The sequence below is a fragment of the Leuciscus leuciscus genome (genome assembly GCF_965113295.1).
Source record: "Leuciscus leuciscus genome assembly, chromosome: 19".
NCBI classification, from domain to species: domain Eukaryota; kingdom Metazoa; phylum Chordata; class Actinopteri; order Cypriniformes; family Leuciscidae; genus Leuciscus; species Leuciscus leuciscus.
In genome coordinates, this window is record NC_138743.1 from 37805804 (window position 1) to 37818303 (window position 12500).

Below are 12500 nucleotides of genomic sequence, written 5' to 3' on the forward strand. Positions count from 1 at the left end.
ACGGTTAGCCTGTCTGTTGACTATATGGTACCTTTAAAACATTCAGGTGGGAATCCACTGAACTGAATCTGCTGAGAGCGCAGTTTATTTGTGCCTGACTCACCAAAGTAATTACACAGATCAGGCAACGGGACTAATGTTTGCTAAACACTATTTGCACGGCACAGTTCGGATCTCAGCATGATGAAAGTGGCCTTTACTACACCACACATCTGGATAAAACGATTATAGCGCATCATCTGGTCAACATCGGCTGGTTTACTGCGCTCATGATCACTAGGAAATACACACAAACATCCCTTTATATAAATGCTCATTTATCAGCTGCTTTCAAGTGGCACTGTTAGCGTGATGAGAGGCAAAAAGCACAGTTTTGTGAATAAAGCTCAGTTATGAGCCTAATTTAATACGGAAAAGAGGCGTGTTTGAGCAGAATGTAATGACAGATCATTTAATGTCCCCCTGTAATCAATCATTTTATCCCTTAAAACTCACCTTTGATTATCAAAATTACATATTTAAACTTTTTTTTACTTTAATGAAACGCCTTAAAATATCTTGAATGTAACTCAACACCCTTGCCTCATTTATCATACGTGGTTCTATCAATATGCAAATGAGCCCCGCCTCCACTCACTCACTCAGCTCAGAGATCCACTGGTTGACGATCACACGTTGATCTGATTGGTTACAAGGTAGTTTGTGACGTCAGAAACACCAGCGATTTCAAAGCGTGTGTTTGAGACTGTCTTTGATTCACTGCAGTTTTAAGGAGAAAATACTCAGCAATGGTGTCGACTTATGAACTTACACATGGTTTGTCTTAAAGCATATTAAAAACACCACAAAGACACATAAACAACATTAAAAACTTAATTTTCACCACAGGGAGATTCTAAATATTCAGGGCTCAGAGCTGTTTCAGCGCTGATCGTGCCTCCTCCGTCTAGTTCGCCAGTGATTAGTGAATAATGGTGCATATTATTAGCCTGGCTAACGTCAGACCTTGTCTCATTGAGACGTGGTCTGGGAACCACATGTTCATTTTCTCGTATTTGAGGCGTGGTTTACGAATGCCCAGAGCTGTTTATTGGGCGCTACGAATGTCTATCAAATGCGCCTGTACGTAGCTCATAGCCAATCGTTTCAATTATACCAGATGACGTATGTAGAGCGACAGAAATTCGACGAGGAAGAAGACGAAATAAACTTGCGTTCTAAACTACTTAGAACACTATCTAAGGCTGCATCGAAAGGTAACTTCGTGTCTGATGCCATGTTGGATCCATAGATATGAACAAACTGCTTCGGTGTGTCGCATAGACGTCGTCATCGTCTTGCTGCTCCCTCCCCGTTCTGTGATTGGTCCCCTCGCTGAGGCGAAAATCTGGTCCATGGTGTCCAGGCTGCCTAGCAGCGTGAATAAAATCGCGCTGCGCTCAAGGCAGCATGAGGAAACCCAGGCTAGCATATTATCGGAATTTCAGCGAAATCCTGCTTGCAAAATCAGATCCAGTTTCCACTGTCAGTACAGTAGTGTAGAGATGCAGTAAGCCCTGCTTACACTGAAGACACTTTCAAACCAGGCCGCTTTCTGTTGGCGAGCGCCTGAGCAACTTATTTAATGTTTCTTTTTGTTGGATTTCTTCTCTTTTTTTGAAATAGGATAGGATCGATGCAAATTCGTCCATGTCCGCAGCGTGATACGTCGAAGCACCGATTCATTTCAACAGCCCTAATAGCATAGAGAGCTGACAGGTGAAGTGGGAGAGGGGGGACAGGATTGGGAGAGGGGGGGACAGGATTGGGAGAGGAGGGACAGGATTGGGAGAGGAGGACAGGATTGGGAGAGGAGGGACAGGATTGGGAGAGGAGGACAGGATTGGGAGAGGGGGGACAGGATTGGGAGAGGGGGGACAGGATTGGGAGAGGGGGGACAGGATTGGGAGAGGGGGGGACAGGATTGGGAGAGGGGGGACAGGATTGGGAGAGGAGGGACAGGATTGGGAGAGGGGGGGACAGGATTGGGAAAGGGTCCTGAGCCGGGACTTGAACTCGGGTCGCTTGAACCGCGGCTACATATTGGAGCGCTGCTCACGAGGCCATCGGATCCCACGTGAGATATGAGATCAGCTCTAATATGAGAGAAATACAAACTAAACTCCCGATCGCACAAATTCCTATTGGCATGATTAAATTACGCCGAGCATTTGACTGCATTTGTTAATCCAAATGCAGTTCTCTCCTTTGTCACCTTTGGCTTTTGAGTTGCTTAGTTGGGGACACTTAATATTCAACAATATTATTGCTCTCCTGCACTGACACCATTATATGAGAACTGAACTGAGCTGGACAATGACATCACGGTTTTCTCCAGAGCGGCTATATATATAAATAAACTAAATTAATAACTTTTTTACAACAAAAATGAACCATCACTGAACTTCCTTAAGCTGGACTGTGACGCTATTTTCTTCTAATAACAAAAATAACAAACTTATTTTCCTGTTTTCACTGTAAAGCTGCTTTGAAACCATCTTTATGGTAAAAAGTGCTATATAAATAAAGCTGACTTGACTAAATGGTTGATTGCCCACACCGTGTATCACTGTTCTGATCTGATTTGTGTGTCCCACGGCCCCTTTCGTTTACCAGAACATCTGCATTGGTTTCTACAGGCAAACACGCTGGTATGCCTACACCAAAAACAGCAAGACACTACTACCATTGATGAGGCCGGGGCAGAAATCTAGCAGTCTGACATGTGAGGCTTTATTTCCGGCTATGTCAAGTCCAATCAGTGTGTTCAGACTGACACAGATTTCCAGGTGTGTGAGCGATCCATGCACACGTCCCCACTGCATCCCAGAGACTGTGGCCCTGACCTGTGAGTCAAAGCGTCTGCTAAGTGTCTGCTAATGACCGACTGAATAATCGAGCTAGCAGAGCAGACACGAGTACGTGAAGCCTTGATCAAATGACCTTAACCAACAGCATGTTTAGAGTGTCACATTAAGAATTGAAGAAGCAGAGCCTCGTTCACCTCTTTCTCGGGATACAGCAGGTCGAAGAGCTTCATGACGGGCAGGAAGTCGGCGAGCGCGTTCTTCTGGATGCTCCCGGAGATGAACTGCAGCAGGACCCACATCAGGTGATCCCGGCCCTTGATCAGGCCCCGGCCCGCCAGCTGCTCAGAGCAAACACACAGTCACTGAAGCACAGGAATCATTTTTGGTCCCAAATTTTTATATATTTTACTGGTAGTCACTGTATGAAGATGTCACAGTTTATTTTATTTTGCTCTCCTCACTTACATAAATGAACTATAGTGTCCTACACACACTTGTAAAAAAAATATTAAAAATGTAATCTTTTGTCTGAATAATGTTTGGTTTGACTAAGTATGACATGGCTACCTCACTACACTGTTAAAGCAATTGTTCACCGAGATATGAAAATGTAATCAACCTCATGAAAATTGCATGACTTTCTTTCTACAGTGGAACTGTAAGATGTTTATCGCATCTCTTTTCCACACAATGAAAGCATTTGTTAAGCAGGAGCTCAAGCTCCACAACGGCCGAAAGCCTCAAGCAAAAATTACACAAGTAGTTTATATGACTCATGTGCTATATGCTAAGTCTTCTTAAGCAGTGTTATTCTAATATCACTGATATACTAGTTGTTATATAGTAATTAATTTATGGTTTCAGATAATGATAATAACCCTGTTCTGCAATCATATGACACTGGAAACGTTCGCCTCTGGTGAAGCTTTAAACTCTCATTTGCACTGGCTTTTGACTATAAAAAATGGCTCTTTTAGTTGCATCATCCCACAACTGATGATTTTAGCGTCAATGAACATCACTGGATCTTCCGTACATCAGAGCCAGTCTGAATAAGACGTCTTTCACTTTCACTTAACATTGTGTCGACATTTTCTATTCAGAAATAAACTATCTGCGAAATTAGAGGTAACACTTTATTGGTTAGCGGTAGCATTAGCCATCAGGCAAGTGTTATTTAAATAAACTCCTGATGTACTTACAAACTTTCCAATGCCTCGTTTTATGAGTACAGAACCTATTTGTACAACTGTAGAAGTTTGGTGCCATTCTGGGCATTATTAGTGGGGTAGTTTACGAGATACATCATTGGATCCGTAGCGCCTACACTAAACCATCCGGCTGATATCTCTAAATAAGCTCTAACTTTAATAATGTTCAACCAAGGGATAAAAGGCTTCTGGGGGGTGTTCGGCTCGAGGTCATGGTGCAAAGGACCCTCGGTTGATTTTACTCCGAACCATCCCTTTAATCTAATGAACCTTGTTGTAAAGTGTCACCAAATCAGATGTTTGTAACACTTCAGCCATCTAAAGCATCGCTGAACAGTGGACACACGGCTTAAAGACAGCTTGGGTCTTCGTTGCTATCGTAAGATTTGGAATATATCTCACATGAGTCTTACGGACTACTGATATCATACGGCTGTGGCGTTCTCTGTTGTTTTAGGAGCTTGGCCACTTTGAGCTGTCATTGTGAAGACAGTAAGTCATCGGGGTTTGGATGGCCGTGAGTAAGTGGCTCCTAAGTCTAAGTGGTGCTATTGAAGAGGAGGATCTGAAGGCAGGCTTTGGGCCATTGAAGAGCACCTTCTGATGTAGTGACAGCACCATGTGAGGGAAGCTGGCGAACTGGAAGAGCACGAAGAAGATGAGCTGGCTGGAGAGGTGCTGCCACAGGAGCTGACTGGTGCCGCCGTCGTCGAACTGCTCCTCCGTCTCCGACCGCTCCATGGCGTACACCACCAGGTCTACCAGCTGGTCCTCCAGAACCGGGCATCTCTGCTTGTGCTGTGAGAGGGCAGAGCGGTGGACAGAGGCGCACTCTTACACAGACCACAACCACTGCACACACACACACCAGTAACTGGGCTGTGACATCACGTCATACACCGCCTCAACCACACACATTAGTGATGTCTGTCACACATGCCCCATTTATTACCCTTCAGTTTATTTCACACTCACTGGATAGTTTAGCATAAGTTCTTTAGTGCACTAGTAGGCCTAAAACTATCCTTTTCAGCATCCCTCCGACTTCCTCCGCATCACTCTTAGACGGATGCCAGACGGGTGAATAGGCAGCGCATTAGCTTAAAAAAATAACAAAAGAACGAAAATGCGAGCGAAATCATAAATTTGTATGAAAACGACAGTTAAAGGATTAGTTCACTTCAGAATAATAGTTTCCTGATCATTTACTCACTTCCACATCATCCATGATGTTCATGTCTTTCTTTCTTTCTTCAGTCGAAAAGAAATGAAGGTTTTTGAGGAAAACGTTCCAGGATTGTTCTCCATATAGTGTCTTCAATGGGGTCCAACGGGTCGAAGGTCCAAATGTGAGTTTCAGTGCAGCTTCAAAGTCTCGACACGATCCAGCCGAGGAATAAGAGTCTTATCTAGACAAACCAGTGGACATTTTATAAACTTTTTAACCACAAATTACGAACGTTTAACCATACATTATGTAATCACGTTGAAAGTTCAAGCGTGACGTAGGCGGAAGTACCGACCCAATGTTTACAAAGCAAACGTGCAAAGACTGAGTCAAACGCCATTTACAAAGAATAAAAGGTAAAAAAAAATATGTTGGACGATTTTGAAATTGGAGGAGAAAATGAGATGGAGTTTTTCGCCCTAATCTACATTTCTGACCCGGAACACGCGTGACCTTTCAACGTGACTACGTAATGTGTGGCGCATCAGAGCTAGTGCAAGACCAGCATTCGTGGTTAAGAAGTATATAAATATTTATTGTTTTTGTTAAAAAATGTCCGCTGGTTTGTCTAGATAAGACTCTTATTCCTCGGCTGGATCGGGTCGAGACTTTGAAGCTGCACTGAAACTCACATTTGGACCTTCGACCCCATTGAAGTCACTATATGGAGAACAATCCTAGAGTGTTGTCCTCAAAAACCTTCATTTCTTTTCGACTGAAGAAAGAAAGACATGAACATCTTGGATGACGTGGGGGTGAGAGGAAATTATCAGGAATTTTTTATTCTGAAGTGAACTAATCCTTTAAAGCTAAAATGACCTAAAATGTTCAGATGTTTTGATTTCTCAAGACTGACTTTAGACTGGGTTGAGTCATAAACCGACATGTACAAGAACCACAGTTTGTTTCTGCACATGTTATTTAGGACACACATCATTAAGATGACACCAAAATAATGCACCAGCGTGCAGCGCCACCATACATGTGAAGGCAACATGAAGGAAATGAAGTCCTTTAGATGGCTTTAAACAAATCTCTTAAATATACTATTATATTTAATACTGTTTATTTAATATGCATATGGAACAAATTGTGGTGCCATGTTATGTTACGGGGTGAAAATTACAGAAATACTGCAAAGAAAGCAAACAAATTTACAATTAAACTAATTTAAGTGACACTTTAATAATATTCGTAAAATAAAAGCCCTGGTTTTAACATGAAATCCAGCAATTTATGGATGGGTGATTTCTGTAGTTTAGTTTGAATAAATGAGGAGGAAGTGTCGAGCTCTGAAACCTACTGACTGCTCTCATGATCAACCTGCTTTACTAGAGTAGATGGATGAAGCGCTGATCTCTCATGATCTCGGCTGTAAGGAGTCACTCGGTCTACACACAGTCTTCAGTCACGCCACTGGAGGGCAAAACATCCATTAATGCAGCACAGGACTGTCAATTCTCCATCTCAAAAGAACTAAAACAAAATGATGTGAACAAAATGCATTGTGTGCACTTGAGATCCACATACATCAGTATTTCAATCACTAAAAACAGCGTTCAACGCTTAATGTGGAAAACACTTACAGTGATATTAGAAGTGATTTCCGAAGATCAAATTCAGTGTACACCTCACTGATGATGCAGACTATATACAGGCGAGCAGATGTGTGTGTGATGTGTTTATATTAGCTTTAGCTTTCCTGTAGCTCAAACAGTGGAGCGTTGGCACTTGAAACGTCAAGGTCATGGGTTCGATTCCCAGAGAAAGCAAGAACTGATAAGAATATAAATTTGTACCTTGAAATGCAATGCAAGTCGCTTTGGATAAGAGCGTCTGCCAAATGCATAATGTATATTCAGGGTTCATCTGCTCACCTGTACATAGTGCGCATCATTCATAAGGCGTGTACTGAATTGGATCTTTTAATAACATTGTCTTATTATATTAATAATTGGTACAAATGACTGGTGGTCAGATGTTTTGCTCAACAGGAGGGAAAATATGGGCGTGAGGTGAAAACTATGAATCTCTGGGGTTTGTAGCTTTTGCACTCCCTTTTTCAGTGTGTACGCCTTCTAATCTGTGCTTTTATTCCTAATATCTGACCTTATTAGTCTTAAGCAAATAAGCTAAACTAAATAAGCAGCTGTTCCCCAACCCAGGGCCAGTTACAGACATGATAAACATGAGCTTCTGTATTGACTGAACACACAGAGCATATTCAACACGGCCTCACGACAGTCACAGGAGATGGACAAACACAAATGGGACACGCTTCACAGCAAACACACACACACACACACCACTGAAAGCATGGCGTGAAGATGCTCACAGAAGCCCTGATCGCGAGGGAAGCTGCAGTGCATCTGCAGGACAGTGACGCCCCCTGGTGCTGGCGGGACAGAAGTGCGGGATGATGCACGGCAGCTTCCCTGTTAGAGGCATGCAGGGACTGATCTATCAGCGGCACTGGGTGTGTCTGCGCATCCGTCAACGCTTTACTGATGCTGTTTGTTTGCTATGTTTAAAGACCCCATGAAATGGAAGAGTTTTCTCCACTGTACTATTGAAACAGGAAGGCAGGATCTATCACTTAGTCCCCCTGTAGTCAATAAATTGATCCCTTAAAACTCCTCTTTGATCACCAAAATAATTTTTTCCTTGAATAAAATGTCCTCGTGCCTTAAAATAGCTTGAATGCAACTCTACACGCTTGCCTCATTTAGCATAGTACAGTGTTTAGCATCAGGGGCTGTTCACACCTGGCCACTTCATGTGTTTTCTGTGGTCTGATCATGAAGAGACCAGGTGTAAACACCCTCCGAAACATTTGAATCCGATCGCTCACACCACTTCAGGAGGAGGTCTGGGACGCAATCTGGACAGGTGTAAATGCATCTGGTTGGTGAAACCACATATGTAAATTTGACTCTTCCCGACAATGCTAAAATATAAACGTGTGAGAGCGTGTGATAGGCTATATGTAATGTTATAGCCAGATATGACGACGCTACTGCAGCTGAGCATCTCTTCATCAAGCTAACGTGCAAACTATCTCAAATCAAAGTGAAAGTAAGTCACAGACGCTTAACACACAATCATCCTCATTAAAAGTAAAGAAATGAAATGATCTTCCAGGGCTGTTGCCGCTCTCTCTTATTCCCGTCTCTGTTATTGAAATTTTAGCTGATGATCAATAAAATGCAGCTCATATCTGTTGCTTTCGGTGACGTGAACGCCATTAAATCTGCATATAGCGCGGGAATTGAAGATCGGATTTATATCCGTTTTGCGAATATGCAAATGAGCCCCGCCTCCACTCACTCACTCAGCTCAGAGATCCACTGGTTGACGATCACACGTTGATCTGATTGGTTACAAGGTAGTTTGTGACGTCAGAAACACCAGTGATTTCAAACCGTGTTTTTGAGACTGTCTTTGGACAAATTTTTTATTAAAAATCAAGTTTTTAATGTAGTTTATGTGTCCATGTGGTGTTTTTAATCTGCTTTAAAGGAGACATATCTTGCTTTTAAATTGTTCCTTTTTACATATAAATCATACATTTGTAGTCTATATAAAGCGGAACTGCAATGCTTGGGTCTGAATTCCTCATTATTATAGCTCCACAGGCCCCTTTTTTACCCCTTTTCTAATGTGCTTCTGAAAGCAACTCGTTTTGGTGCGGTCTCTTTAAATAATATTGAGACACTTCATACCCCGCCCCCTCTCCAGGTTGTAGCGGTGACACTCGGTTCAACTCCACCCCGTTCGGCCATTTTTGTAGTCTGGTAGCAGAGATAGGATTATCTAGCGCACAGAAACTTTTATACACACGTTATTAACAAAATGTCAACAACGGAAGACTTGTCCAGCCAGCCTTACATGTTCGAGCCAGAGCCGGAGCGAGATGAAAATGAAGACGACGAACCTGCAGAACAACGTCTTCATATGGATGTATCGCAATGGTGTGTACTGTATTTACACATGAAACTTTGGTCTTCCGACCTTTTACCACCGTGTCGATTTATTTTGATTAATATGTGCGAGGGAGAGAGAGCAAGACAGCGTCTAGTTTGGAGACGGTGATGTCTTGTTTACACTTTCGCCTGGCTCTGAAGAGAGAGAGTGAGCGCGCGCGCGACCGGGTCTCTCTCTCTGCTCGTTCTTTCAGTTAAACATGCTCCTGTCACAAGCGCGGCAGTTCATCTAAATTAGACGGTGTAAAGAAGCGTGTGGGTTACTACATCCAACAAGCGAACATTTTAACTTAACCTCTCGTAACTTCTGCATCCTTTAGCTTGGACTACAAAATTGCAGCGAGAAATAATAATGGCGGATTGCTCGAAGTGTTGGGCCGGAAGTCAATGTCCTTATTTGGCAGTTCCGCTGCAAATACTGTGACGTGATAGTTCAAAAAACGTCATAGATAACAGAAAAATCTGAACCGGTTGAAAAATATGACCAAAACAGAATATAAAGATATCAACGAAGCACCTGAAGAGAATAATTTCATCTTTTCTGTACTTCTAAACACTCCAAATATACAACAAAATGCATTTAAGGGCTAAAAAAGTGCATTTAGCATGATATGTCCCCTTTAAGACAAACCATGTGTAAGTTCATAAGTCGACACCATTGCTGAGTATTTCCTCCTTAAAACTGCAGTGAACCAAAGACAGTCTCAAAAACACGGTTTGAAATCGCTGGTGTTTCTGACGTCACAAACTACCTTGTAACCAATCAGATCAACGTGTGATCGTCAACCAGTGGATCTCTGAGCTGAGTGAGTGAGTGGAGGCGGGGCTCATTTGCATATTCATACTAAATGAGGAGAGGGTGTCGAGTTACATTCAAGCTATTTTAAGGCATGAAGACTTTTCACAGGATCAAAGATGAGTTTTAAAGGATAAAATGATTGACTACAGGAGGACTCTGAATAACAGTTCAGTGCTCGATCAATGGATGATGTCATCAATATTTTAGTCTGCTTTCCAGGAAGAAAAATCTTTAAAATTTAAACCGTGCAACATATTTTGTCAAGGTTTGTGAGTACATCACCGTATAGATGAGCTCAAAAGCAATCGACTAAAAAGGCACAAAGCTCTAAACTGGATTTCACGGGGACTTTGAGAGCATGATGAAGGTCAGCTGGTGCATGAATGCTAATTATGATCTGGAGGAGAGGTGTTTCCCTGCGTGTGGGAGTGAACCGTCTGCGTTTAGCAGCACACAACACCCAGAGAGAGCCAATAAACAGCAGCAGGACACACACTGGACGACGGCACACAAACACACACAGCATGCGCCGATCAGGGCTTGAAATTAACAGATTGTCTTCATTCTCAGGTACGCTTTATCGTCCCTGAAAGAGGGACCGTGATGTGTGTGTTTGGCCCTGACGGCTCACCTACACCGAGACTCTGACGAACTACTGTTAGTGCAGGGTGACTGTTCACCAGAAATCATCATCATCCGGTCATCATTTACTCTAGCCTGGTCTTACCAGACTCTCGTACAGAGAGTCAGGCCACTCTCCATTGACAAGCGTTAACTTTCTTGTTAAAACTATTGGATCTGCCCAGAGCCACTGGGATCTGCCATAACCAATCGCTAACGTTTGGTGACGTAACCCTACAACTCAAACTAGCGCACGACCCCAACGTCATCGTTCTCAGCCACTCCCTCTGTTCACTGATTGGACCGGCAAAAATTTGGCCGGAGAAAACCCAATAAACTGAAGGAAAATGAAAATTGAGTGGAAGTACGTACATTTAGCCTAACGTTTCATCTCTAAGAAATAGGAAGTCAATGGTCACCAAATCTGTTTGGTTCCCAAAGTTGGTCTGAATGGCATGAGGGCGAGTAAATGATGACAGAATGACCATTTTTGGGTGAACGATCCCTTTAACGTTTATAAATTCATCAACTGGTTTTGTCATTTCTTATGTAATGATGGGAGATTAAGGGTCAGTCTCAGGAAAAGGCACCGTGACTTCCTACTGATGTAATTAACATCATCATCACACTATTATTACCAGATGGAAATCTAGTTTAGTGTGGAATGTACATTTTTGTTTTTAAATCTGAATAGGAGTCATTACAAGGGGCCATACACACAGAGAAGAGTGGAAATTTAAAGACTTTTAAACTGAATTCTACCTACACTACTGGTCAAAAGTTTTAGAAGAGTTAAGTATCTTCTGCTCACCAAGGCTGCATTTATTTGATAAAAAAACAATAAAAAAAAAAACAGTAATATTGTGAAATATTATGACAATTTAAAATGACTGTTTTATATTTTAATATATTTTAAAGTGTAATTTATTCCTGTGATCAAAGCTGAATTTTCAGCATCATTACTCCAGTCTTCAGTGTCACATGATCCTTCAGAAATCATTCTAATATGATGATTTGATGATCAAGAAACATTCATTATTATTTTCAATGTTGATAACAGTTGTGTACACATTTGTGTCTTTGATGAATAGAAAGTTCAAAAGAACAGCATTTATTTAAAATAGAATATTTTCCAACATTATAAATGTCTTTACTGTAACTTTTGATCAGTTTAACTCATCCTTGATGAATAAAAGTATTGATTTATTTTATTTCTTTCCCCCAAAAATAAAATTAAAACTCTTACTGACCCCAAACTTTTGAACGGTCGTGTTTAATGTTACAAAAGCTTTAGATTTCAGATTAATGCTGTTCTCATGAAACTTCCTACTCATCATAGCATCATGAAATAAAAATGTAAAAAACTGTTTTCAACACTGATAATAATCATAAATGTTTCTTGAGCATCAAATCATCATATTAGAATGATTTGTGAAGGATCATGTGACACTGAAGACTGGAGTAATGATGCTGAAAATTCAGCTTTGATCACAGGAATAAATTACACTTTACTGTATATTCACATAGAAAACAGATGATTTACATTCTAATAATATTTCAAAATGTTTGTTTGTATTTTCAATCAAATAAACACAGCCTTGGTGAGCAGAAGAGACTTCTTTTAAAAACATAAAAAATCTTACCGATCTAAAACTTTCGACTGGTAGTGTATATTTTCTTTTGAAAAATTAAGATATTATTTTCCTATGGCAGATTATAGTGTATTTTTCTCTTCAAAAGAAGATTTTATAGACATTATATTTAAGGTGGAAACTCAAACTCAAATCGTTGCTCTGTTTTCATCAGTTT

General features: G+C 41.3%; 1 protein-coding gene across 2 annotated transcripts in view; it reads right to left on the bottom strand.

Annotated features, from left to right (window-relative positions):
* The window catches only part of med23 (mediator complex subunit 23), a 69641-nt gene that overhangs the window by 47319 nt on the left and 9822 nt on the right, over positions 1-12500 (bottom strand). For both annotated transcript variants that reach the window (XM_082147831.1, XM_082147830.1), the window contains 2 exons: positions 4658-4858; positions 3044-3187 (listed from right to left, as the gene is read on the bottom strand). In XM_082147831.1, the coding sequence (XP_082003957.1) occupies positions 3044-3187; positions 4658-4858 (345 nt within the window). The remainder of the gene's footprint in view (positions 1-3043; positions 3188-4657; positions 4859-12500) is intronic.